The sequence below is a fragment of the Falco peregrinus genome, chromosome 7, assembly GCF_023634155.1.
Source record: "Falco peregrinus isolate bFalPer1 chromosome 7, bFalPer1.pri, whole genome shotgun sequence".
NCBI classification, from domain to species: Eukaryota; Metazoa; Chordata; class Aves; order Falconiformes; family Falconidae; genus Falco; species Falco peregrinus.
Genome location: NC_073727.1, coordinates 17,203,686 through 17,226,477, shown reverse-complemented (window position 1 = coordinate 17,226,477; position 22,792 = coordinate 17,203,686). Strand labels below are relative to the sequence as shown.

Sequence of the window (22,792 nt, the reverse complement as noted above, 5' to 3'; positions counted from 1 at the left end):
ACTGATATAGTCCAACGAAATTCCAACCATCTGGGAGCCATGAGGGACCCATCAGTATGTGTCTGCTGTATAAAAATGCAGGGCAAGCTAATTGTTGGCTAAATGGAGAAAGATTATTGATAATCCTGCCTAGTTTGTTTCCCCCTTTTCCCTTAAAGATCACTTTACCATCTGTTTGGGGTTTTTTCCCCTCCCTTTCTTCCTTTTTAATACAGCAAACTTAAACTGGGTTTTGCTAGAGGAGAGACCTGTTACTGCAATGGCTCACGCAGAAGGTGTCAGCTATAGAAGCTAAACAAGATCCTGCTCTTTCAGCATGGCTCTGATTCGAAATGGTACACCAGGGACATGGCAGAAATTACAGGAAATTCCAATTTTGACAGCCATTTTCATTGTCAGAAGCCATGAAAGTCTGGGCAGCTCTATACTGGAAACAAATGCCTTTTATTTATTTGTACCAGCTTGCAAAGCCAGGTGTAGGCACTGATCCCAGTTCCACTCCAGTTAACTGAAGCTTTGCAGCTGATCACAGAAACATGACCAAGTTACATGTATTTTATTGCCAGACACCATAAAGACAGACTGTATTAGTAAACTCGAGCCCAGGCACAACCCTAGGTGTACCAGGGAGGTGCACACAATGATACCAAGCAACTATATTACACATTCACAGAGCGCATCACAACAAACTACCTGCAAGTCGTCCTACAGAGTATTAGTGAAACTGTGATAAAAGCATTTGTAACAAGGTATTTACACTTTAAACTTCAGGATGATTTAAACCAGCACAGAACCCAAGGAGTCTTGCCGGTATTCTTTTACAAGTACTGTATCCAGAAAAAGCTTTGTTTTTATCATCCAACTCAAAAGATGACAGCAGAGTAGCTGCTTCACTTCCAGGCTGAAGTAGGGGTGTCTGACTCGCCTCTGGTCGGCACAGAGGGGCCCCAGCCAGAAAAGCACCCGCTCCATTCCCCAAAGCGAAAATCTGCCGCGGCTGCCTGCTGAAACAACCACATCTTACCTTCAAGGGGAATCGCATAAAGCTGCTCCATGAACATCGCTGCTTCCTAAGCTCCACAATCAATGCTGCTCCTGGCTTCCCCCCGCCTTCTGCTCATGCACAGATGTACAGGCAATAATGCATGGGGCTTGTTTTTAAACTTTTCCCCCTGTGCTCCTGATTGGCCCTGTGTAACACCCATGCGTGTCTACAGACACACAAAGGTTTCTATCCTTTCTAAAATCAAAGTGTCAGTTTTGCTGCTGTCAGAGCACTTTATTTTTGTACATATAAGGAAGTGGCTGTTGATGTTATCTGAATACGCTTCCTGTTTTATATGTATATGAGCAAACATAATGTCACGTTAAGCTAAACTGCAGTCTCAAAGAGCTCAAGTTAAAGCCTCTCAGCAAAATAATACACACAGAGCTCATCTGTTTGCTGTCTGCCCCAGTCTGCATTCACTTCACTGATTTTTATCACAATTCTGTATTCTCACAATAAAACTATCTTCCCTGATCCTTGCAAAAATAGAAAAAGCAGCTGTACCCTGTACTAGCGCTGCTTCCTACCGAGACTCTCGGGATTGCTCAAATTACAAAGGGCTTGGTGCACGCTGACATCCCTATCGCAACCATCACACAGGTGAAAACGTGGCCAGCAGCCAAGCAACGCCACAAGACAATTCTGGCTGAATTTGGGCTATTTTTGAATTTAAGTGACTATATTTTATTTTTTAAATGAGGAAGGAGGCTTTTATGTGTTTCATGTACACACAGACAGTCCAGGAAGCGGCCGTGTAGGAGTGCTGCATTCCAGAGTTGATGCTACACAGCTCAGTGCTGAAGGAATCTTTCTAATTGGAATGTAATGCCTTCCTGGTTCTTTTAAAGAAGAGCAAACACACCAACTGAAAATAAAACTTGGTTTTGAAGTAGAAACTCTTCTACTCTTGTAGAAGCAAGCAGTGGTAAAAAGCATGCAGGCACCTCTGAGGAAAGCTGTCAGCATCAACGCCACGTCGTCTTATCCCCCAAAATCAGAACTGTCCCTGCCAGGAGGCCTGCGAGGCACACAGTCATCCACTTCCACTTTCAAATGTTACTGATTGCAGAACCTGGAGATGAAGCGCAGCTGGAAGTGAGCTGGAGCCGTTTGCACTTTCAGCTTTCATTACCTTTCTCACAGCAACTTTTTGGATATTAAACACACAGTTATTTTTTACATATAGCCAGACCATGAAACTGCAGTTTGCTGAAGGAAACCAGAAGGATCCTTCCAGATGCATAAAGTAAATAAAATACTAAAAGTGAAAGAAAATTTTCTTCCCTGTGGGCTTCATGGCACAACTCTTCTTTATATATGTCTCTAAGACTGTCAGCTCAGAGTACAGCTGGTCCGCGCTCTAAGAAACTTAAACCGATAGATGTCTGGTTCCACTTAGTGAAAATTACTGTCCCTAAAATATCAGTAAGTTACAGCATGTGACCTAAGAAAGGTACCTTACAATTATTAGAATTCTAAGATGTTTCATGCAAAGAATTTTTGAACCATTTACCATCATAGTACCTTACTTTATCTCATTAAAAGTTTCAGATCATTTAATTTTCATGCAAAGTTGTGTTACAGCCAAGAAACAGAGCTGGGGAGATAAACCAGGTGTCCCAGTAACAGCAAACTGAGAGCTATCATAGCAAAATGAAGCAATGAGACCTAGAACTAGCAAACCCCTATTTGCTGTACATTTATGCCCTGGCACTGAGGGACTGGAATGTCTGTAAACAGGTAAGCTTCAGAAGAAGTTCCTCCTGCAGCTGGGGCAGCTGCATCACGCCCCTGCGTGTTCTCATACATCTCATGCTACAGCCTTCTGCTCTGCTGGAGCAGGTACAGTGCCTCTTCTCCCTTCCCAGCCACTGACTGTTGTGAAAAGCAGGGACATAATGATCTTTGTTACCTCTCCAACTACTCCTTTAAGTGCAGATGAAATCAGTTTTAAAGGCTACAATTTAAGAACAGACTGACATCTAGAGCACAAGCCTTATTTCCAGCCCCCCAACCCCCTCCCAGATCATAGGTGCACCCAACTCTGGACACGTGATTTGACAGCTTGGTGGAAGTATGTGGGTTTCTGTAGCTAGTGACAGAAGATGATACAATCAGCCTCACGTTCAGCCACATTTAATTTCCTAGAATAAATGAGCAGGTTCCCATTTGCTGCTTGACCAGGGATGGCTTTTACAGAGAATCAGTAACAAAGTGCCCTCCCACACTTCAGGTGCCTTCATAGCTCCTCCACTGCATGCCACAGCTGCACCAAGTATTAAACAAGCTTCCCGAGAAAGGAGGAATCAATCTAGATATTAACTTAAACCCGTTGCCATTAAGCATCCTCCAGGAACGGACTGTTTCCCTACAGCAGCCTCCCAGCACCAAGCTCCGCTACGAAAGCCTCCAACTTTACCATTAACACGGGAGCCTGGACTCTGCCCATACCCCCCTGCTTCCACAGTCATATCCTGGAAGGGAAAACAGCATCATAAATTTTGAGGTTTTTTGGAAGGTCAGTGTATCTCTTCTTTCTTTTAAGGACTTTTCTTGCAAAGAAGTATTTTTTATGTTCTTCACTATGTGTTTTTGAAATCCCTCGTGAAATACATGGACTGACACAGACCTGTAACATCCAACAAGTGTCTCATAGCAAGTGGTCAGGATACCATTCATTCAAAATGATCATCAGACATCTGACAGCATTTATTTATACAAGTGCACCAAATATGCCTAATTCTTTCAGGTTTTGTGCTTTCATTTTAAATCTCTGAAGAAAACCTATGTTGCAGGAAAAAATATAAACATGGGATTAGAATCATAGAATTTTTTGGGTGGGAAGGGACCTTAAAGAACATCCAGTTCCAACCTCCTGCCACAGGCAGGGACCCCTCCCCCCAGCCCAGGCTGCCCCCAGCCCCGTCCAGCCTGGCCTTGAGCCCTGCCAGGGATGGGGCACCCACAGCTGCTCTGGGCAGCCTGGGCCAGCGCCTTGCCATCCTCACAGGGAAGAATTTCTTTGATTAATCTTGATAAAGATTGAGCAGAAGATTTTGCTATTCCTTCTTCTGGAGCATCATTGCTTTTGGAAAGGTACCTGTCAGACATACTTCTAAGTACTGGCCCTTAATGGGCATGTGAGTGGCAGCAAGCCTACACTATTTAGCTTTAAAACCCCCAACCAAAACAACTGCTATCTCCATGGATACCAAAAAGATACACCCATCGCTCATCGACAAGCAGCACTGCAGGAGTCCCCAGGGATCTCTGACAAGCTTGGGAGCCTCTCTGCAAACGGGGTGGCCCCAGTGACCTGGGGACAGTCAGAGCGGCACAGCACCGCTGCTCACCAGCCTTGCCACTGCAGCCGACAGAGGAAGATGAGAAAGAGGAAAGGGAAAATAACAGACAAAGGAAATACGTGCTGCAAAACAAAAACTCAAGAAGTGACTAGCACAGCAAAAAGCCCTTGGGGAAAGCCCCCGGTGCGGTTGCTCCCTTCCTGCAGCAAATCGCTGACACAGCAGCATCAACAGGGCAAAGGTGCCGGTGGGGTTGCCACTGCCCCCACACAGAGAGGTAACATACGGCCACGCCACACAAGTCCATTTTCTTATTTTGCCATAAGAGGCTAGATTGTGTTTTAGATGAGAGCAGCTCATTTAGCCAGGATCTATGCAAACAAACGCATGTACATACTTCTATCCTCCCCAACGGAAAGAAAAATCTCAGTATCCGGGCACACCTGAAGGTCATCCCAATCCACAAGCACAGATTTCAGTAGGACAGCCTATCATCACTGTCCTACAACGCTCCGTAACAGGAAAAGGCTGCTCACACACACCCCCCATAATATATTAGTACAAGGTACTTACAAGTTAAATGTCACTCAATTGTTTTAAAAAACACCCCATATCACAACCTTTTAAAGAGCAAAATACCAGGTAACTTCCTTATGCCATTGAATGTTCTTTTGTGTAATACAGGCCAGAAATTTTTATTCTTGCACAAAGCTTCTGATTTCTAGCTAAACTAAAGTAGTTTGGGGATTTTGGGTTTGCTTTTTTAAGTACAAGACATGTACAAGGAAAATCCTTCAAAACATCATATACAGTGTCAAAGCAATACTCAACTTCATAAAAAGGAAAACGACACTGAGACATAGCAACAAGTTAAAAAGAAATTTAAAAGAACATCTGAGAGGGTAAAATGCCCACCACTGGCAAAGACATTTAAATAAACCGTAACAGATTCCTAGAGAAAGAGCTTGTCATGTATCAAATATGACTCAAGATTTAAAAATAAACTTGCCTGTTTAGGAACAGAGTAAAGGAGTCAACTTGAAGTCTTGCAGAGCTTTACATCCTACAGGTTAACAACTGATTAAATTTAACATGAGATAGAACCAACTAGGTTTCCCTATGGCAGGGGGGTACCAGCGGGGTGTCCAAGGCAGCGTGCTACCACCCACGCCATCCAACATGCGTGATATGCAACGAGTCACAGCCGGCAGGCCTAAGAAGTTATTCTGCATAACAAAAGATTAAACCATATCGCAAAGAACTGCCAAAGGACCTCACAATACCTCACGAAGGGATAGAACTCAGTGAAGATAAAAGGCTATGTAAGAACCAAAGGGAAAAAAACCTCCGAAACAGCTATTGCTGCTCAGGAAAAGGATGCCAAAGTTAGCACAGATGAAAACAGCAACTAGATGCTCATCAGCAGTCAAAAAAGCAAAGACTTATAAAATACTATGGAAAGGAATAAGGAAAAAAAAAAGTTGTTAGAAAATAAAAGACAGAACAGACATCATCCTGTGCATTCACAAAACACGTGTTTTGAAGCATACAGGCATTTCCACCCACTGATCTCAAAAAAAGATACAGTATAACTGAAAAAGATTCAGAAAATGAAATAAGGGTAACAACGATCATCTGCTAGTCCCGGCTCTGTCATCCCAAAGCCTTGCGCTAATTCTCCTGCGGCTCTCCTCACAGGTCCTGCTAAATCGCCTCATTTCCCAGTGCTGTAGGAGCTGCTGCGCCCAAGCGCTGGGCACTGCTAGCAGGTGCACAAAGGCTGTACTGCTCTGGAACAAGTCTCCATAAATTGTTTTCTTTAAAAAGAGCATCCCTATTTTCAACATAGTCACGACTGCACCTTTTAAAAGCAATTCACGTGGCTTAATTAAGAGAAATGTCACAGCTAGATATGAAGTTGGGTTTGCTCTTAAGAAGTGAGGCACATCCTGCTCCACTCCCTACTGACCAAAATGTTTTATTGTCACCTTCTAGATAGTCTTGGTAGTTCCCGGGGGGGGGGGGGGGGGGGGGGGGGGGGGGGCCGGCAAAAAAAAAAGTAATGCTGAGAAGAAAAGCAACATGGTATATAGTACTATGCAAACAAACATGCCCTACTGCCCAACATATTTTTCTTGTTGAGGATGGCCTCTGCTGCTTAGCATTTAAAAGAAAGCACTGTCTTTTAATATAGAAAAGGGAGGAAAACTGACTGCAAAGAAAAGAGGTTTCATGTCAGCTCTAATAACATCAGCATTCAAATAAATCCTGTATTCTCTCCCTCTCAGCTGACTTAGCTCGTTACTTGCAAGAAAAGTAGCAAAATGCTCAGTGCATCACTCAAGCTACACAGAGGAGGGATAAGTCATCACATGCCCCTTGCTCTGCATGTTCCAAAGGGTGCAAACACGGCGTCTTGTCTTGGAGAGGGCAGCGTGGAGCACAAACACGCAGTTACAGTCACACCGAGCAGAGCAGACAGCTATCTCTCCAGCCTCCTCAAAATTTCAACGCTGTGCTTTAGAGGAATGCGCTACATCCGTACATTTGTTAAGAAAAGCTTAAATTTTACCAGGGAATTCTGTCAGTGCGAAACACCTCATGGTTGATTTATGTTCTGAAGCATGAAATTCATGTTGTCATCTTTGGCAACTGGCCTCTGAGACCTAAATATATCCAGAAACATCACTTTACCTTCTCAGTACGACACGGAGAAGTGTATTTTAACCACCCATTTCTTGATGCTATTGTGAACCAAGACAGATGAAGGTGGAGGCAGAGCTGTGCTGTGGCAGACAACCTCAGTCGAAGCGAGGGTAATGTCCTTCTGGCCACTGGCAACTCCGCCGCAGCACTGAGCACAGCCACTTGGTTTATTTGTTAAAAGACACATTCTGACTTTCAGCAGGCACAAACCACCCGACAACGTGCTCTGACATGGAACATACCCCTGCTTTTGCCCCACCCCCAGTATAAAGGTACATTTCACTTTGGGAGGATTCTCTCCTGCTCATGAATGACATTCCAGTGTGTCAACCTGCACACAACCCATGGCTGTGTGGCTCCCAAAGATGACTTATTTCTCTTTATCCCTCACCCTGACAGCTGAAACGCGGTGCTCTGGCAGGCAGCGAGATGAGCAGTCCTACCCCCAACGCCTGTGAACAACCAGGCTGCTAAAAACCTGCCTCATAACTCACAACCAGCTCATCTCTGCCAGCAGCAGCAGCAAAGGTGAAAGCTATAGGTGACAGGAGAGCTTAGTGTCTGGGAGGGGAAAACAACAAGGTACTGTATGTACCCCAGCATCTGGCTGTCTCATAAAGATCCACCACAGCTACATACTCCTGTGTGGCTGGAAGAACCAGGTGCACAGCCCCAGGGAGATTCGCCTATAGATTCAGTATAAGGCCAGCCAGCTTGCAGGATATAAGCTGAGTGGTAAATACATGCTTTGGTTGTCACTCCTGCTGTACCCTGCCAGTACAGGTGAAACCCAGGCAGCTGAAGGCCCTCCTGAACCCCTCTTAGTCCAGAAGCAGCTCCAAAACTTTATTGCACGGAAAAGCCATCCCTGCTTTAGCAAACAAGCGTGTTGGTTTTTTACAAGTTTCTTAAAGGGAAGCTTAAGGAGAAAGCCATTTCCCTGCACAGACTGGTAACACTGTGGTGTGACATTAAGCGGTACATTCATTAATTATTAAGAGTTGCTCACACAAAAGAACACAATCCCCGAGGGAGGGCATCTGAACAGAAGGAAAACACTCAGTAACACTACTGACCAGAATTGCCTCTCAAATTTACCAGTCATTTATAATTTACTAATCACTGGAAGTTCATGACTTTCAGTACATTAAAACCTATGAAACAATGACCTTTATGCTAAAGGTCAAAATGCCACTGCTAAGAAAAATCATCAGAACCAGATGACAAGGAGGAATAAAATTCCTTTTTCGTAGTTACACCAAAACCACCATTTTCAACTTCTCTGCTTTTAATTTTGGGTACCTTTTGCCTCTGTTTCAGGGTAAGATTTCCCTTCCTTATTGCCTGGGCTCCTAAATCACACATCATCCTCCTTTTTCAGCCATTCAGTAACATAGGATATAAAACTTTTATATAGAATGTACACATGTATTTCTACATAAAGATATCTCTAAAAGATACGTAAGTTCCCTTGCAGGTTTTTATATAATATCATAACATTGGAGGTGTAGGCAAAGTAGCTAAAAAAACCCCACTTTACTGATCAAATACTTTGAGAAGACTTGTTAGAAATGAAAATATTTTAGCCAGACTATCTATAGCTTTGCTTTCAATAGATGAATTTGGAAGCAAGTCCTACTTTTAAGGGTTTTTTAACATTTTGAACTTTTATGGTGCTTTCAATGTTTAAAATTCTACATAATGCTTCTACTTTTGTTATTTGCATTGTGACTCCAGGAAGAGCTCCAGGCAGGGTCTAGTCCATGTGAGCCTCATGCACCCGCACAGTAAGAGCACGTTCTCATTCAGTGACTCCCCACTGTGTATAAACCTTCCCACCCCACCGACAGAAGGGTTACAGCAGACCCCACTGGTCATTGCAAGGCTTTAACTGCTTCAGAAAACCTCTCACGTGCTTCCACACAGGTGTTCTATTGCGCTGGAAATAAGTTTTAAGTAATGTTTCCTTTAAGCCAAGAAATTCTGTGCATGACTGAAGAGAAAAAGGAAAAGGAAGAGATCGGATTGAAGGGTAAAGTTACAGCACAGGCAGCTGCACCAGCAGCTCTCCAGGAATGCCCAGAGCAGCCTGCTGTGTCTGCCTAAGGCAAGGACTGCATGCTTCCTCACAAGGCTGTGAGTCACAAAGCACACTTACTTTTAACAGAGAGAATAACACCACTATAGTGAATAGACTCTCTCCAACTCAGAGAACAATGTTATGTCGCATCTTCACATTTTATTATGGCTTTTTTTTCAGCTCATAGCAGACAAGTAGATATCTGAGCAGGGTTTTGAAGGAAGCAAGAATTCAGTCAACACTGGTCAAATGAACATCCCGGCTTGTCCTGGTTCAGCTGGGATGGAGTTGACTTTCTTCTTGGGAGCTAGTACGGTGCTGGGTTTTGGCTCTGATGTGAGGACAACGTTGATAACGCACTGATGGTTCTAGCTGCTGCTGGGTGATGTTTATACTAAATCAAGGACTTTTCAGTTCCTTGGGCCCTGCCAGCCAGAGGGCTGGAGAGGCAGGAGAAATTGGGAGGGGACACTGGCAGGACAGGTGGCCTGAACCAGCCAACGAGGTATTCCATACCATGGGACAGCATGCCGGGTATGGATACCTGGGGTGTTGGCTGGGACCCAGGATCATTGCTCGGGGACTGGCTGGGCATCGGTCAGCGAGTGGTGAGCAGCTGCATTGCACATCACTTGTTTTCCTTTCTTCCCTTCCCTTCAGATTTTATTCTTTCCCCCACCTTTCCATTACAACTAATAATATTATTGTTCTTTCATTTTTATTCTGTTTTAATTATTAAATTATTCTTACATCAACCCTCAAGTTTTACATTCCTTTCTGGTTCTCCTCCCCACCCCTCTGGGTAGGGAGGAGTGAGCAAGCGGCAGTGTGGTGCTGGGTTATCTGCAGGGTTAAACCACGACAGTACTGAAACTAGAGCTGCGGCAAGACAGGAACTTCAGTGTATTACTAATGCAGGATGTAAATATTGTAATGCACTGGCTGAAAGGTGCCAATTTCCACTGTTCCTGAAACACTCAAGACAGCACAAGGGAGCTGATTCTCTCTCTCTCTGCTCCACTCTGGTGAGTCACCACCCCCCCTGCGGTACCGCATCCAGCTCTGGGGTCCCCAGCACAGGAGAGACACCGAGCTGCTGGAGCGGGGCCAGAGGAGGCCAGGGAGATGCTCAGGGGCTGGAGCAGCTCTGCTGTGGGGACAGGCTGGGAGAGCTGGGGTGGCTCAGCCTGGGGAGGAGAAGGCTGCGGGGAGACCTTAGAGCACCTGCCGGTGCCTAAAGGGGCCGGCAAGAAAGCTGGGGAGGGGCTTTGGGCAAGGGCAGGTGGCGATGGCACACGGGGGGAATGGCTTTACATGAGAGAGGGGAGATGGAGATGAGAGATGAGGCAGAAATTCTTCCCTGTGAGGGCGGCGAGGCGCTGGCCCAGGCTGCCCAGAGCAGCTGTGGGTGCCCCGTCCCTGGCAGGGCTCAAGGCCAGGCTGGACGGGGCTGGGGGCAGCCTGGGCTGGAGGGAGGGGCACCTGCCTGTGGCGGGGGGGTGGGAACTGGATGGTCTTTAAGGTCCCTTCCCACCCAACCCATTTTATAATTCTACAACATGGCAGTATCTGACAAGATTTTTTTTTGCCTCCTCAGGGAAGCAAAGACATCAATCCAGATCCAAAACAAGAGAGTGAAATCCATTATCTCCTCTGCTTGGTACTCCTGGACTAGTTCTGTAGAAAATCCAGAATCTAGGTATTGTAGAAATATCGCTGAACCATCCAACTTCAGCAACCACCCAGACAGCAGCAAAACAAAACCCAGCACTTTACTGTATCAACTAAGGTTGTAAATGATCTAATATTCAACACTACTGAATACCTAAATATTGGCTTGTTTATGAAGGAAAGGAGTCCAAAAGAAGACAGTAGTAAAGAGCGCTGTGGCTCAAGACCAAGCCCTATGTGACCCATCAAGTTCACATAACAGGCTTTAACCTCTGAGATTCTGTGCTCATTCCTAGTCAGTGCTGCATTCAGAAGTATCAAAAGAGGCCAGAAGTAACATGTGAACTCTTCTTGGGAAAGCAGGTAGATGGCAGGGAAAACCTGGAAGAAACAGATTCGCTGTTCCTGGGTGTGAAGCGCAACGTGCTGGTGGCCTGTGACTTGTGTCAAGGTTTTAAACACAGAGTTACAGATACCTTTCTCCCCTTCAGTGCCCACAACAGTAAATCAACGCTTGCGTCAGTCCAGGATCACCAATGGTAATGACAGATTTTAGGCTGTTAACTGGAACAGCCTGTCTTTATAAGGCAACAGATGTGATCGATAAAAGCCTCGAAGTCCTTCACAGACACAGACCATGTTAAAATCATCACTCCTGTAGGGGAAAATTACCTTTCCTTTTCCATCTGCTTTTCTTCCCATCTTTGTTACTGCACCCATCACTGCTGCTGCTGCTGTTCTCTGAGCTCTGAGAGTCTGACTGGGCATCGCTGCTCTCCTCCGAGCCATCAGAGAGCTCCTTCAACCCATCTGGAACATCCTTCTGCAAATGGAAGAAACAGATATAGTCACCCACTCCACAAAAAACTCTCCCAGTTCACAAAATTCTTAAAAGTAGCAGTTTTCTTTGTTTACCAAGCACTGATTATGGATTTTTTTTATGCTTCAGAGCAATGTCAGAACTGTTTAGCCACCAGCCTCAATCACATGCTGTCTTCTGTGAGCCCGTGTAAAATATTTAGTACAACACCAGCTGGCACATCTTTTACGCCACCCTCATCATCACTTTGCAGGTATGCTCTTCCTTAACTTCTCCATCCCTAATCACTAACTGCAACACACTCCCACTGCACAAAAAATTCCAGCCAGTGTTTGAGCTTCATGACAAAACGGTCTGACTGCTCACAGTGCCCCACACTCCCAGGTAATGTTGGTTTTCCAACCATGCCCACAGCAGCCCCTGGGCCTGCTGCCACGGGTCCTTGCAAAAACAGCCCTGGCAGGTGTTTCTGTGGGGTGAAACGTCTGCGCAGCCAAAGGCTGCGGCGGTGGGTCCCCGCGTCCCCGTGTACCTGCTAGGAAGGGCCAGCCGCCAGCCTGCGGCCGCCTGCGCCCTGTCCGCACCTAAGGCCACACTGCCCTCTAGTGGTGATCCTGCTGGATTCAGCTTTTAACCTACGTGATGAAAGTTAGTGCTAATCAGCGACAACAGCATCCATGTCCAGCGCTGCACAACCACCCACACCAGTTCTGGACACCCGCAGAGCCTGGAGGGGCAGGCCAGCGGCCGGAGGCACCAGCCCATCGCCACGTCACGCCAGCCTGCCTCATCCCGGCCCCACTGCTTCGGTCCCATCACCTCGGCCGATCTGAAATGATATGATTGTCCTTAATTCCTTGTTAGTAACTTAACTGAAACTTTAAACGTTTACTGTGCCGGGCAAACAGGACAGCGGTTGTAACAGCTGGATAAATAGGTCTGTCTGCATCAGACAGGAAAAAATCCTTCTGTTAATACCAACTGGAAAAAGTAAATCAAAACGCCTCTACCTTTAACTGGAGACAATTGATCCCTTGTCCTTTCTCTGAAAGCACAGCTATGAGTAATTTCCACATGTGAAGGCCAAAAAGTACTTAGGATGACACTAGTGTTATTAATGTAATTCTAGATTTCTTCCATCAACAAGGAGAACTAATAGGTTCAGATATTCGATAGTATTTTCATCCTGCACTTCAGAAAGAAAGTTTTTTTAACTGTACATTAGAAGTTACTTGTAAACCACAGTGGAAGAGAAGGTATCACAAAAAAAACCCCCACAAACTTTTTATCAAGTGTCACCAAAGTTGACAAAGATTAAGGCGTGTATTCCTAATGTTGACACTCCCTTCATTAAACCTCCTTTATAGCTTAACCTTTGGATAGTCATCTGAGACGCAGTAATTACATGTTTTATCTATTTGAGTTTTTCCAAGATGTCTCTTTCAAAAGTCTTCTGCTGAGAGGAGACGAAGCCTTCACCTCCTGCCAGGTATGGGGGAACACTCAGGCAGCTGGGAAACCTGCTATTTCATGGCATTTCTGGTTGGAGCGGGTAAAGACAAGGGAGCCCGACTCTTCTCCATGGTGCCCAGAGAAAGGGCGGGAGGCCACAGGCACAAACTGAAACACTAAATTCCATTTCCACACAAGGAAAAACTTCTTCACTGCAAGAACGATGAAATGCTTGAACAGGTTCCCAAGAAAGGCTGAAGGTCTCCATCCTTGTAGAAATTCAAAACCTGTCTGGACACGGTCCTGAGCAACCTGCTCTAGCTGACCCAGCGTTAAACAGCCAGGATGGACCAGACCATTTCTAGAGGTCCCTTCCCACCACCATCCTGTGATTCCAACCTCCCCTTGCTTCTACAGAAAGCAGCCCCATTAGCTCACAAAGCACACACACTGTCAGTGGCTCTCCTTTCAGCTGCACCTCTTCTTACCAGTGAAAAGTTTTCACCAGAATATCTTCTGATGTGGTGTCCAAGCCCACGCTGTGGATTCTGCAAGCTCTTGAAATTTCTATGCCAGACATCAGTACAAAGATCTTCAGGAACCCAAGCTCCTCTACTCACCTGCAGCTCACTCTTCTGCAAGTTCTGCTTTTGAAGCAGAAGTGAGCTCTCAACTGCAGAACCGTTTTCTCTGCATTATACTTATTCTTTCCATAAATGAACTTACTCATTTTAGCGAGCCACACTGAATAAAATCTGGTCCTATAAATGCATCTGGTAAGGCAGTGCGCACTGGGTTCAGTATCTAACTGAACTAGTCAGACTTCTCCAAATACCACGTTAAAAATATTCCTCCAGACTGGAATCTTCCAAGGCTGCAGGTGAACAGCAAGTTTACCGCACAGCATGGAGAAATTCAAAAGGTAAATGAACAAAGGCAGAACTACAACACGACCATGCAAATAGGGCAGATGCTATTTTGTATGCAATATTAGCAATTAATTTTGACCAACAGATCTGAAGATGGCAGGCAGAAACACACTTTGAAATTATCGCGTGTAAAAGTACAGTTGGAGTGACAGGTCTAAAAGAAAATCAACGAACTGAGGTACTGGACTTCCAAACAACGTGCCCTGCAGCAACCTGGCACGGCTGGTGGCCACTAGGATAAAGGCAAACCTCAGCCCAAGCAGGGCCTGGGTGGTTGCTGCCGTGCCACGGGACAGGGAGCTCACAGGCTGCCCTGAGAGCAAATGTGGCTGTAGGAGGAGGACAGGGAGTACCTGCAGCCACTTGGTCCCTCCTCAGGCAAAGACACTCCCAGCATTCCCACCTCAATGGCAGTGATGCAGACGAATCCAAGAAAGAAACAAAGGATCCAGAAATTAAAGAAGTCTAAGATAAATATACACAGTATGAGTTCCTCACAAAATCATTTTGTTTAGATATTTCTATTACTTTTTACCTCTTTGATCTTTTCTTTCTCAGCCTCCTGCCAAAATTACTTCAGTTTCTCAGCATCAGCACATGAACTGCCAGTCTAAACCCTACAAGCGTTTGTGGAAGGCGAGTGCATTGGCCTCACCAATGTAAGCCAGGCACCAGCCTTTTCAATGCAGTGTGGAGGAAGCAATAAAGAAAAACAGAGACACACAGCAGATAAAAGCAAGAGGTGTCAGAGACAACACCAAAGACCAAGAGGCTCCAGTCACTAACCAATGGGCCACCAGGACCCTCCACCACCACAGCTCTGGAGAGGGCACACATGAACTTTATAAGTAATACAATGGGGAAAGGGCAGAAAATAAGGATTTGGGATATGGGCAAGGGAGAGCTGTGAGACAATGCAAAGTTTATAAATGAAGTTGAGGGGAAGGCGGGTGGAGGAGGACCCAAGTGGGAGAATGGACAGAAAGGGGTACGGAAAGGGGCCAGTGGCATGTAGCCAGCAGCAGGTCAAGACACACGTCTGACTGAGCCCTGCCCTGGTCACCACCATCTGTCCTACCCTGTCCCACTCATATCCCACCTCTCCTCTTGCCTGCTGTGCTCATTTGCCCTGGTCTGGATTTGCCGAGAATGATGGTTTTGCATGGCTGCCCATTTTCCCCCCTCTCTGGGAATATGTCACTGTCCGTTACATGCTAAATACCTTCAATCTTTTCATTAAGACCACTTTGCCATGCACTCTACTAGAAATCTCTGCTTCAGGCACACAACTTCACCTTCTGTTTAACAAAATGACGTTCAGTTTCCCCGTTTATCTGCTAACCCTCAATATATCAGATGTTCTCTTAAAATGTGAATCCTTCCAGGCACAGCTCAGCCTTGGCACATGCCTATACAGACCACCTGAAGCAAAGCCAGACCCCCAAAGCTCACCAAGCACACACAGCCTTCGCAAACCATGAAAAATACCAACTACAAGAAACTCAAATACCAGAAGTTACCAGAAATTCATCACTTTTGCAGCACCTGTTTAAAGAACATGGTAATATGTCTTATTCTGTAGCATTTAGGGGTACTTGGAGTTAGTTTTCCCCAGGGGACCATGCAGGCTGCTCAGGCTGTATGAGAAGCATCCAACACATCCTCACCAGGGCAAATGCAGCTCACCTCAAGATACAGAGCTGCCCCAGCAGATTTGGGGCACTGGCTGATTTGGGGTGTTACATGTCCCTTCAGCAGCAGACCAAGTCCATAGCTAGCACCTAAGAATTTATACATAGATAAAATGTTATTCATTGCTTCTCTCTCCCCATGCAAAGCCTGGCTATTACCTGTAAACCATCGAAACACTCCTTTTGGGACTCAGTTTGCTGTTTGTATCATCACTGTCAAGCATGAGCGCATCCAAAGTTGCATGCCATGCCCCCTACATCCACCCTGCTCGCTGCTGCCAAAAATACACTGCACCTAGCAAGAGAGAATCCTCTTCATCAGCTCAGAACCCGACCTCAGCAGTCCTTAAACCTCTACTGCTCAGCTGACAAAAGAGGCACATTTCTGGAGAACTATGAACTGTGCCTTGTGTGCTCTGCTCTGGGGATGGACCTGTGCACCACGGAACAGACTCATCACTGAGGCACGGAGTGCTTGATGCACTGCAGATCACTTCTGACTACTTGTAACTTGACAAGGTTTGGGAAAAATAATTAGGTACCTGGAAATGGACAAAAAAGAGGAATAAAAATCATGTCAATAAAAATTAATGGAAATTTTAGTTCAATTGCTAGCTGCTGTTAGGAATTCTCCTCTGGAGCATCTCTTAGCCACCAGCACTTAAGCAAACACCTCCAGAAACACCTAATCCTTCAAACATTACTTCACAGAACTGATATACTCCTTGGTTACAGTTCTCTAATCTGTTTTACATTACCTTTATCAAGTCTAAGAAAAAAAAAAAGAATTACAGGAAGACTCAGTTCAGTGATACCATAATCGAGTTCAGTGCGCCAGCAAACAGGCAAGTGCAACCGTGCTTTGTTCACCAAGTATTTTACCATAAGCCTTCTCTTTTAGAAGTGTCATGTACTGGACACCTGGCTCTCCTTCACACCACTGCAGTGTAACACTGCATGTGAGGTCCTGCCCCTGGGGAGGAACAGCCCCACACACCAGCACAGGCTGGGGCTGACCTGCTGGGGAGCAGCTCTGCGGAGAAGGACCTGGCAGTGCTGGTGGGCAGCAAGTTGCCCATGGGCCAGCAGACTGCCCTCATGGCCAAGGGGCCAGTGGGATCCTGGGGTGCATTGGGAGGAACGTGGCCAGCAGGTCAAGGGAGGTGGTCCTCCCGCTCTGCTCTGCCCTGGTGGGGCCCATCTGGAGCTCTGGGTCCAGTGCTGGGCTCCCCAGTTCCAGAGAGACTGGGAGCTGCTGGAGAGGGGCCAGCAGAGGTGACCAAGCTGATGAGGGGCTGGAGCATCTCCCTGGTGAGGAAAGGCTGCGGGAGCTGGGGCTGTTCAGCCTGGGCAGGAGAAGGCTGAGAGGGGACCTGAGCGATGCACACAGGTACCTTAAGGGCCAGTGTCAGGGGGCCGGGGCCGGGCTCTTGTCAGCGGTGCCCAGCGACAGGACAAGGGGCAACGGGCACAAACTGCAGCACAGGGAGCTCCGTGGGGAGAGCAGGAAAAACTTCTTTCCCTTGAGGGTGCCGGAGCACGGGGACAGGCTGCCCAGAGAGGCTGTGCAGTCTCCTTCTCTGGGGACGTCCAGAGCCCGCCTGGCTGCGGCCCTGCGCAGCTGCTGTAGGAGAGCCTGCTTGAGCAGGGGGTGGGCTGGGTGGTCCCAGGGGTCCCTGCCCAGCCCCACCACCCTGTGGTGCTGTGAACTATCAGCCCTGTTCTTCAAAGTTTTCTAACTGCTGCCTAAGCCATCATGTTTTGTTACTCATAGATACTCCAAAGGATTTCCCACTCACTGCACCATCACCATTTCCAGGCTCCTGCTGGCAACTGTACTGGGACTAAACATGGCAAAGGCGACCTGGGCCCCACGCAGCAATACTGAGTTTCTCGACACTCCTTGGAAGTTACCACCTCCAGACTACACAGTCCCAAGGAAGGCAAGATGACAAGAAACCCACAGCGTCTTTAGATACACAGGACACAATATGCCTTTGGAATAGCTCAGCAGCTCGTCCAGACTACCAATACAAATCATTACATTTCACCAACTTACTCCTATCCCACACTAAATAACATTGAGTTTTGCTGAGGCTTAACATTAAGAAAGGTGATCAGTTTTAACTGGCAGATCTCATGAGGAAAAACTGAACTACAACAGCCACTAAGTCTGTTTTGTTGCTCAAAACACACGCTTAAACTTGACTTTGCTCAGATTTAACCTCTAGGCTTTGAGTCTGCCTATGATCTACCCCTGTAACAACGTGTTTGCAATCTTTCAAGAGACATTCTTTTTACATCTTGAATTATTTTCTTCTTCTCCTCTGAAAATTCTCAGCACAACTTTGTCACATCATGACACAGACTGAACAATTACTCATTTGTCTACTACCAGATTAAATCTTTCCCCAAGTCGTAATGTTCTGAAAAAAAAACAGTTTTCCTAATCTGCATTCTTTATTCCTAAAAAGTAAAACTTTACACTTTTCTGTAGTGAAACAAATTGTGCAAGACTCAGTCCAGTTTATCAGCAAACAGATAACCACCTTCCCTTCATAGAGTCCTAGAAATATTTTGGTTGGAAAAGACCTTTAAGGTCATCAAGTCCAACTGTAATGGTTGGTTGTATCTCTGATAGTCCTCACATCTTATATGTGTTATCAAAATGGTGTTTTACGTACTTTCACTTAGATGCACTGAAATCATGTCACTCTCTGCTTGGCACAACAGTGCTCAGAGGAAGAAATTTGTTGGATGTCTTGCAATGGCCTTTTTCGAAGCTCTGAAGACCTTTTACTCTGATGGCATGTCAGCACCAATGTATGGCTCCTGAAGGCAGCCCTCTGTTGTCACCTCATACATAAATACTCTAGGAATGATGTGCTTTTCCAGTTTACAGGGCAGGGGGAGGAGAACAGGATTCAAGCCAGCTAAATTTTTGAAGATTACAATGAGGATGCTCATTCCACAGCAATTCTTAGTTGATTCCATTGGTAATCTAACTAGCACTTGTAAAGCACGGATTCTCATACATTTTGGCTATTTTAGGATGAGATGAATCTCATCTTAGATATTATTATTTCCCTCTATTGAGCATGGAGTGAGACAAGGAAAGCTGTTCTAGTGGAGACACCTACACTGAACAGGTCTATGTGTAGAGTAGAATCCTATCTTATGGCACAGTCTTTAGAGTCAAATTTAGAGCAAATCAAGAACAGTGTGGGCAGGCTTCTTTCTAGTAGTTTAACTGGGGTAGAAGGTTTCAAATAAAGATTATTTTTAGAGATGCCAATTGGGCAAATCAAGGAATCCACATTTTCCTATAAATGCTCTCTGCCTACTATTAATAGATTGAGGAGAAGGTAATTTCTCATTTCTAGATAAAAGTTGAGACTGGTGAAGATAAGTTATTTTTTTAGGGCTAAAATTTCATTAAAATTTTAATTACTTTTTCATTTCTGGGATAGTAATTAGTATCAGCAAACTACACCACTGTGAATCAAAACTAGCACCTTCAGTTGTACTTTCAGCACTAGCAAGCACAAAGACTTAGTGTTAGCATTTGGAGGGAAAGCTTATGCTATAATTCATGCCAATGAGGAATCCCCCCCTCTTCAGGATTATCCTAATCCACTGTATGTTTTAATGGATAAAAGTCACCTGAGCATTCAAACAAGATTCCCCAGCCGAGCCACTTACCTTCAGAGTATATACTCCCATGCGTCCCGGGACCTTATAGAAAATGCCCTCTTCCCCTCGGGAGTTTGTGTGTAACATAGCATTCAGGCAGGCCAGAGGGGAAGTCCCACTGAAAACAAAAAGACAGGGTTAATGTTTGAATGTTACTTGGTCAGCGTTCATCTTCTGCTGGGAGACAATCATTGCCCCGCACCTGACCATCACACATGCAGAGGCAGAAAGATTCTAGATCCAACTTCTATTTCCAAGGAGAATAGAAGTTGAAGCTGTTACAATAAGCAACAGTGAAACCAGTCCACAGACCCATGCTCCAGTTCCAGAAAAAAAAAAAAACAAAACCCCAAAACAAAACACCAAAACACACCCACAACAACAAACCAAACAAAAAAGCCCCCATGTCCAGGCTCTCCAGTACTTCTTTGCCAAACATCAAAATAATCACACATTTTTAAAGCTCCAGATAGTCTCAGATGAGCAACATCGAGTCAGAGCATATTTGTTGTAAGCCAATGACTGACTGCAGATATTGAAAGTTGTGTTCTGGGGTTTTTCTCAACAACAAAAACCAAAAACCCCAACAACAACAAAAAAACCCTGCCCCAAAGCCCACATTATACTGAAATGAGGGTTGTGGGATAAAGAATGGAAACCAATCATGCAATTATGAGAAGAGCAGAGATCTTGGATCCCAGCCAGGAGAATGGAGATGGAAGATCCATCTTTTCACTGGTGCTGGTGGGGGTTTCTTGTTTGTTTTTTTTTTTTTTAACTCATCCTGTTGTAGACAGAAGCAAAATCAGGTGGACATGGCAAGGCAGGTGACTTTTGTTCCCACCACAGGGTCAGGTGGATCACACCCACTACTAAATATGGTGTCCTTGCTCATAAAGCATATTGATATCGAGCACGACTCCTGCATAAGAAGTTGTCATCTCCCAACACCCTGCCAAAAAGGCTGGAACCAGAACCATCAAATTGACTAAAAACCTAAATTTTGACTGATTCACTGAAATCCCTGTGCAGGAGCTACAGCTGTTTGTCTGTAGTAAATTATACTAAGAACATTCAAACAAGTCGCATCAAAAATTAGTGAATACTCTAAACAATACAAAAGTAGTGAAACCCCTGGGAGGAAAGGGAAATAAAGAAGAGGACGAGCACAACCCTCCAAAAATTTGTCTTGGTCCAAGCTCTGCCCAAGAGCAGCAGAACAGCTGAGTTACTGATGTCTTGCACAGGCAGAAGCCAACATCCTGCCGTAGGTCTGGTCTCCTCCACACCAGCACATGCCAGCTCACAGGCAGGAGACCCCAGCCAGACACAGCAGCTCACAAACCACAGGAGAAATACCATTACAAGAGGAGGGCTGGTATTTATGTTGCTAGACCCAATTCTGTCTGTGCTGACTGACGTACGCCATGCAGATGGATGGCCAGGCACCAGTCCCCACAGCAGGCACTGTGGCAGGGCACTGTCCTGGTTCCCCCTGCCTGCAGACCACAAACCAAGCGTCCTGCAAGCTGCTGGCTCCTCTGGTTCAGAACCAGGCTTGGAGAAGTGCTCAGGGTTCTGCAGGGGCTCTGCTGCTGTACTGAGGCGCCCCAGGGCTCAGGCAGAAGCCTCAGTGCAGAGACCGCTGGGGGGTTGCAGCCCACAGTCAGAGCAGATGACTTCCTTCAAACCTACATGCAAAGGGTCAGAAAACAGCCTCTATAGCTTTAATGAATACAACAGTGCAGGGGTGCTGCTGCCGTGGGGTTTACCTCTCCAAATCAGTGCCTCAGCACACACTTTTGCATCAACAGATGCTGCCGGTTGCAATTCTCTCCGGTGAGCATCAAAATGGATGTGACACGGCCAAGCAGCCGCCTGTCCAAACCTCACGTTCAGACTGTGCTTATGCATCTCTGCTCTGCAGGATCTTGTGCCTTCTGAGCTTTTGCCAGCAGCATTCATTAATACACACTAGTGAAAATGGTGGTGAGCAGGGAATTTTCTAAACCCCAGCCCAAAGCTCCTCTGATGGGTTAGCAGATGGCTCTGCCTGATGCTCCAGCAAACAGCAGTGGCACTGGAGGAAGCAGCTGAGCCTCAGGCTCGCCAGGGACCACCCAGTCATCCCATTTTGGTTCCTACACAGCAAAGCTGTTTCATTTGGGTATTCTTACACTGACCCAGTGACTCCGATGGCTAACGGCTTTTGGAGAAGCAGCCAATCGCACTGCAAGAGAGAAATCAATAATGTGAGCACCTCACTTTGATCTCTGCCGAGAACTTGCGCCTGTCTCCAGACACAGCGTGTCTGGGTCGATGTTCCAGCCAGAATCCCTACCACTGAATATAAGCTTCTCCAAAATACATTCGCACACCGCAGACAACCTCTTGCTTGACTAAGCCCACTGAAACCAGCTCTTGGCTCATCACTCCCTGCCATTCCCATGGCTCCTCTGTGCACCTTCTCCAGCCGTGAAGCAACTGCTGCAAACATGAACCCCACAGATGGAAGCAACTATTCTCACACCAGCTTCGTCAAGGCAACGTCATAACATTACAAGGCTGATCCTCTTCTCCAGAAAGCCATAGGGTCTCCCTGGAAGGTACAGTTCAGTGCGATTCCCTGCAGCAAACCCAAATTCTTTCTGAAGGCACTGCTCCCCAGGGTACACCCTTCCCCTCTTCTCATCTTTGCTTCTGGATGCCATTTCTACATGCAAGTACTATGTAAGAACTGCATGCAAATTATTTTATACAGGCCCAGCTGCATCTGGCAGTCTAAACAATATAATTGTCCTTCTCCCATCACTCTTTGTCATCATCCCTCCTATTGCTGCATCTAGAAAATTATCTGAAGTCATTTTATGCTTTTTTCCAGATCACTAATAGTATGTTGAATATCACTGAAGGCACCAAAGCATCCCCATGTTTGGGAAGCTCTTGGGCAGCAAGAGCAGCTCTGCCACATCTCTGACCTTTAGCTCACAGAGTACGTTCTTTTTAAAGACTGTATCAGAGCAGAATATCAATGTTAAGCCAAGCATTTTACAAAAGTCTAGGCAGAGCTATGCTTTGGAAGCTCACCAAGGAATGAAGCCTTGGCAGGACCCATCTTTACAAAAGCTATACTCATCTGGCACCTACGCTGCTCCTACTGAATTGATTCTATTGTTTGACAGCTTATCTACGATTTCTGCTTTATTGTTATCTCATATTTACCCACCTCTAGTTACATGCTTTCCTCTACATGCTCTTCTGGAAAGCTGTCACAACTGTAACATTACTCTAGCTTTTCACATAGCTTATCATAAAATTTTTAAAAGTTACAATCAATTGACAAGTCCCACTTAAAAAAAAAAAGTGTTTGGTTTGGGTATAAGATGCACAGTCTTCA

At 45.7% G+C, this 22,792-nt stretch overlaps 1 protein-coding gene across 4 annotated transcripts in view; it reads right to left on the bottom strand.

The window, feature by feature from the left end:
• Positions 1-22,792, bottom strand: part of ASXL2 (ASXL transcriptional regulator 2) — a 133,498-nt gene that overhangs the window by 60,996 nt on the left and 49,710 nt on the right. For 2 of the 4 annotated variants that reach the window (XM_055809519.1, XM_055809517.1), the window contains exons 3-4: positions 19,405-19,513; positions 11,483-11,633 (exon numbers count right to left, since the gene is read on the bottom strand). In XM_055809519.1, coding sequence (XP_055665494.1) covers positions 11,483-11,633; positions 19,405-19,513 — 260 coding nt within the window. Of the gene's footprint in view, positions 1-1,024; positions 1,275-11,482; positions 11,634-12,269; positions 12,429-19,404; positions 19,514-22,792 lie in introns of those variants that run through there. The other 2 variants (XM_055809518.1, XM_055809520.1) reach the window with 2 other exon arrangements.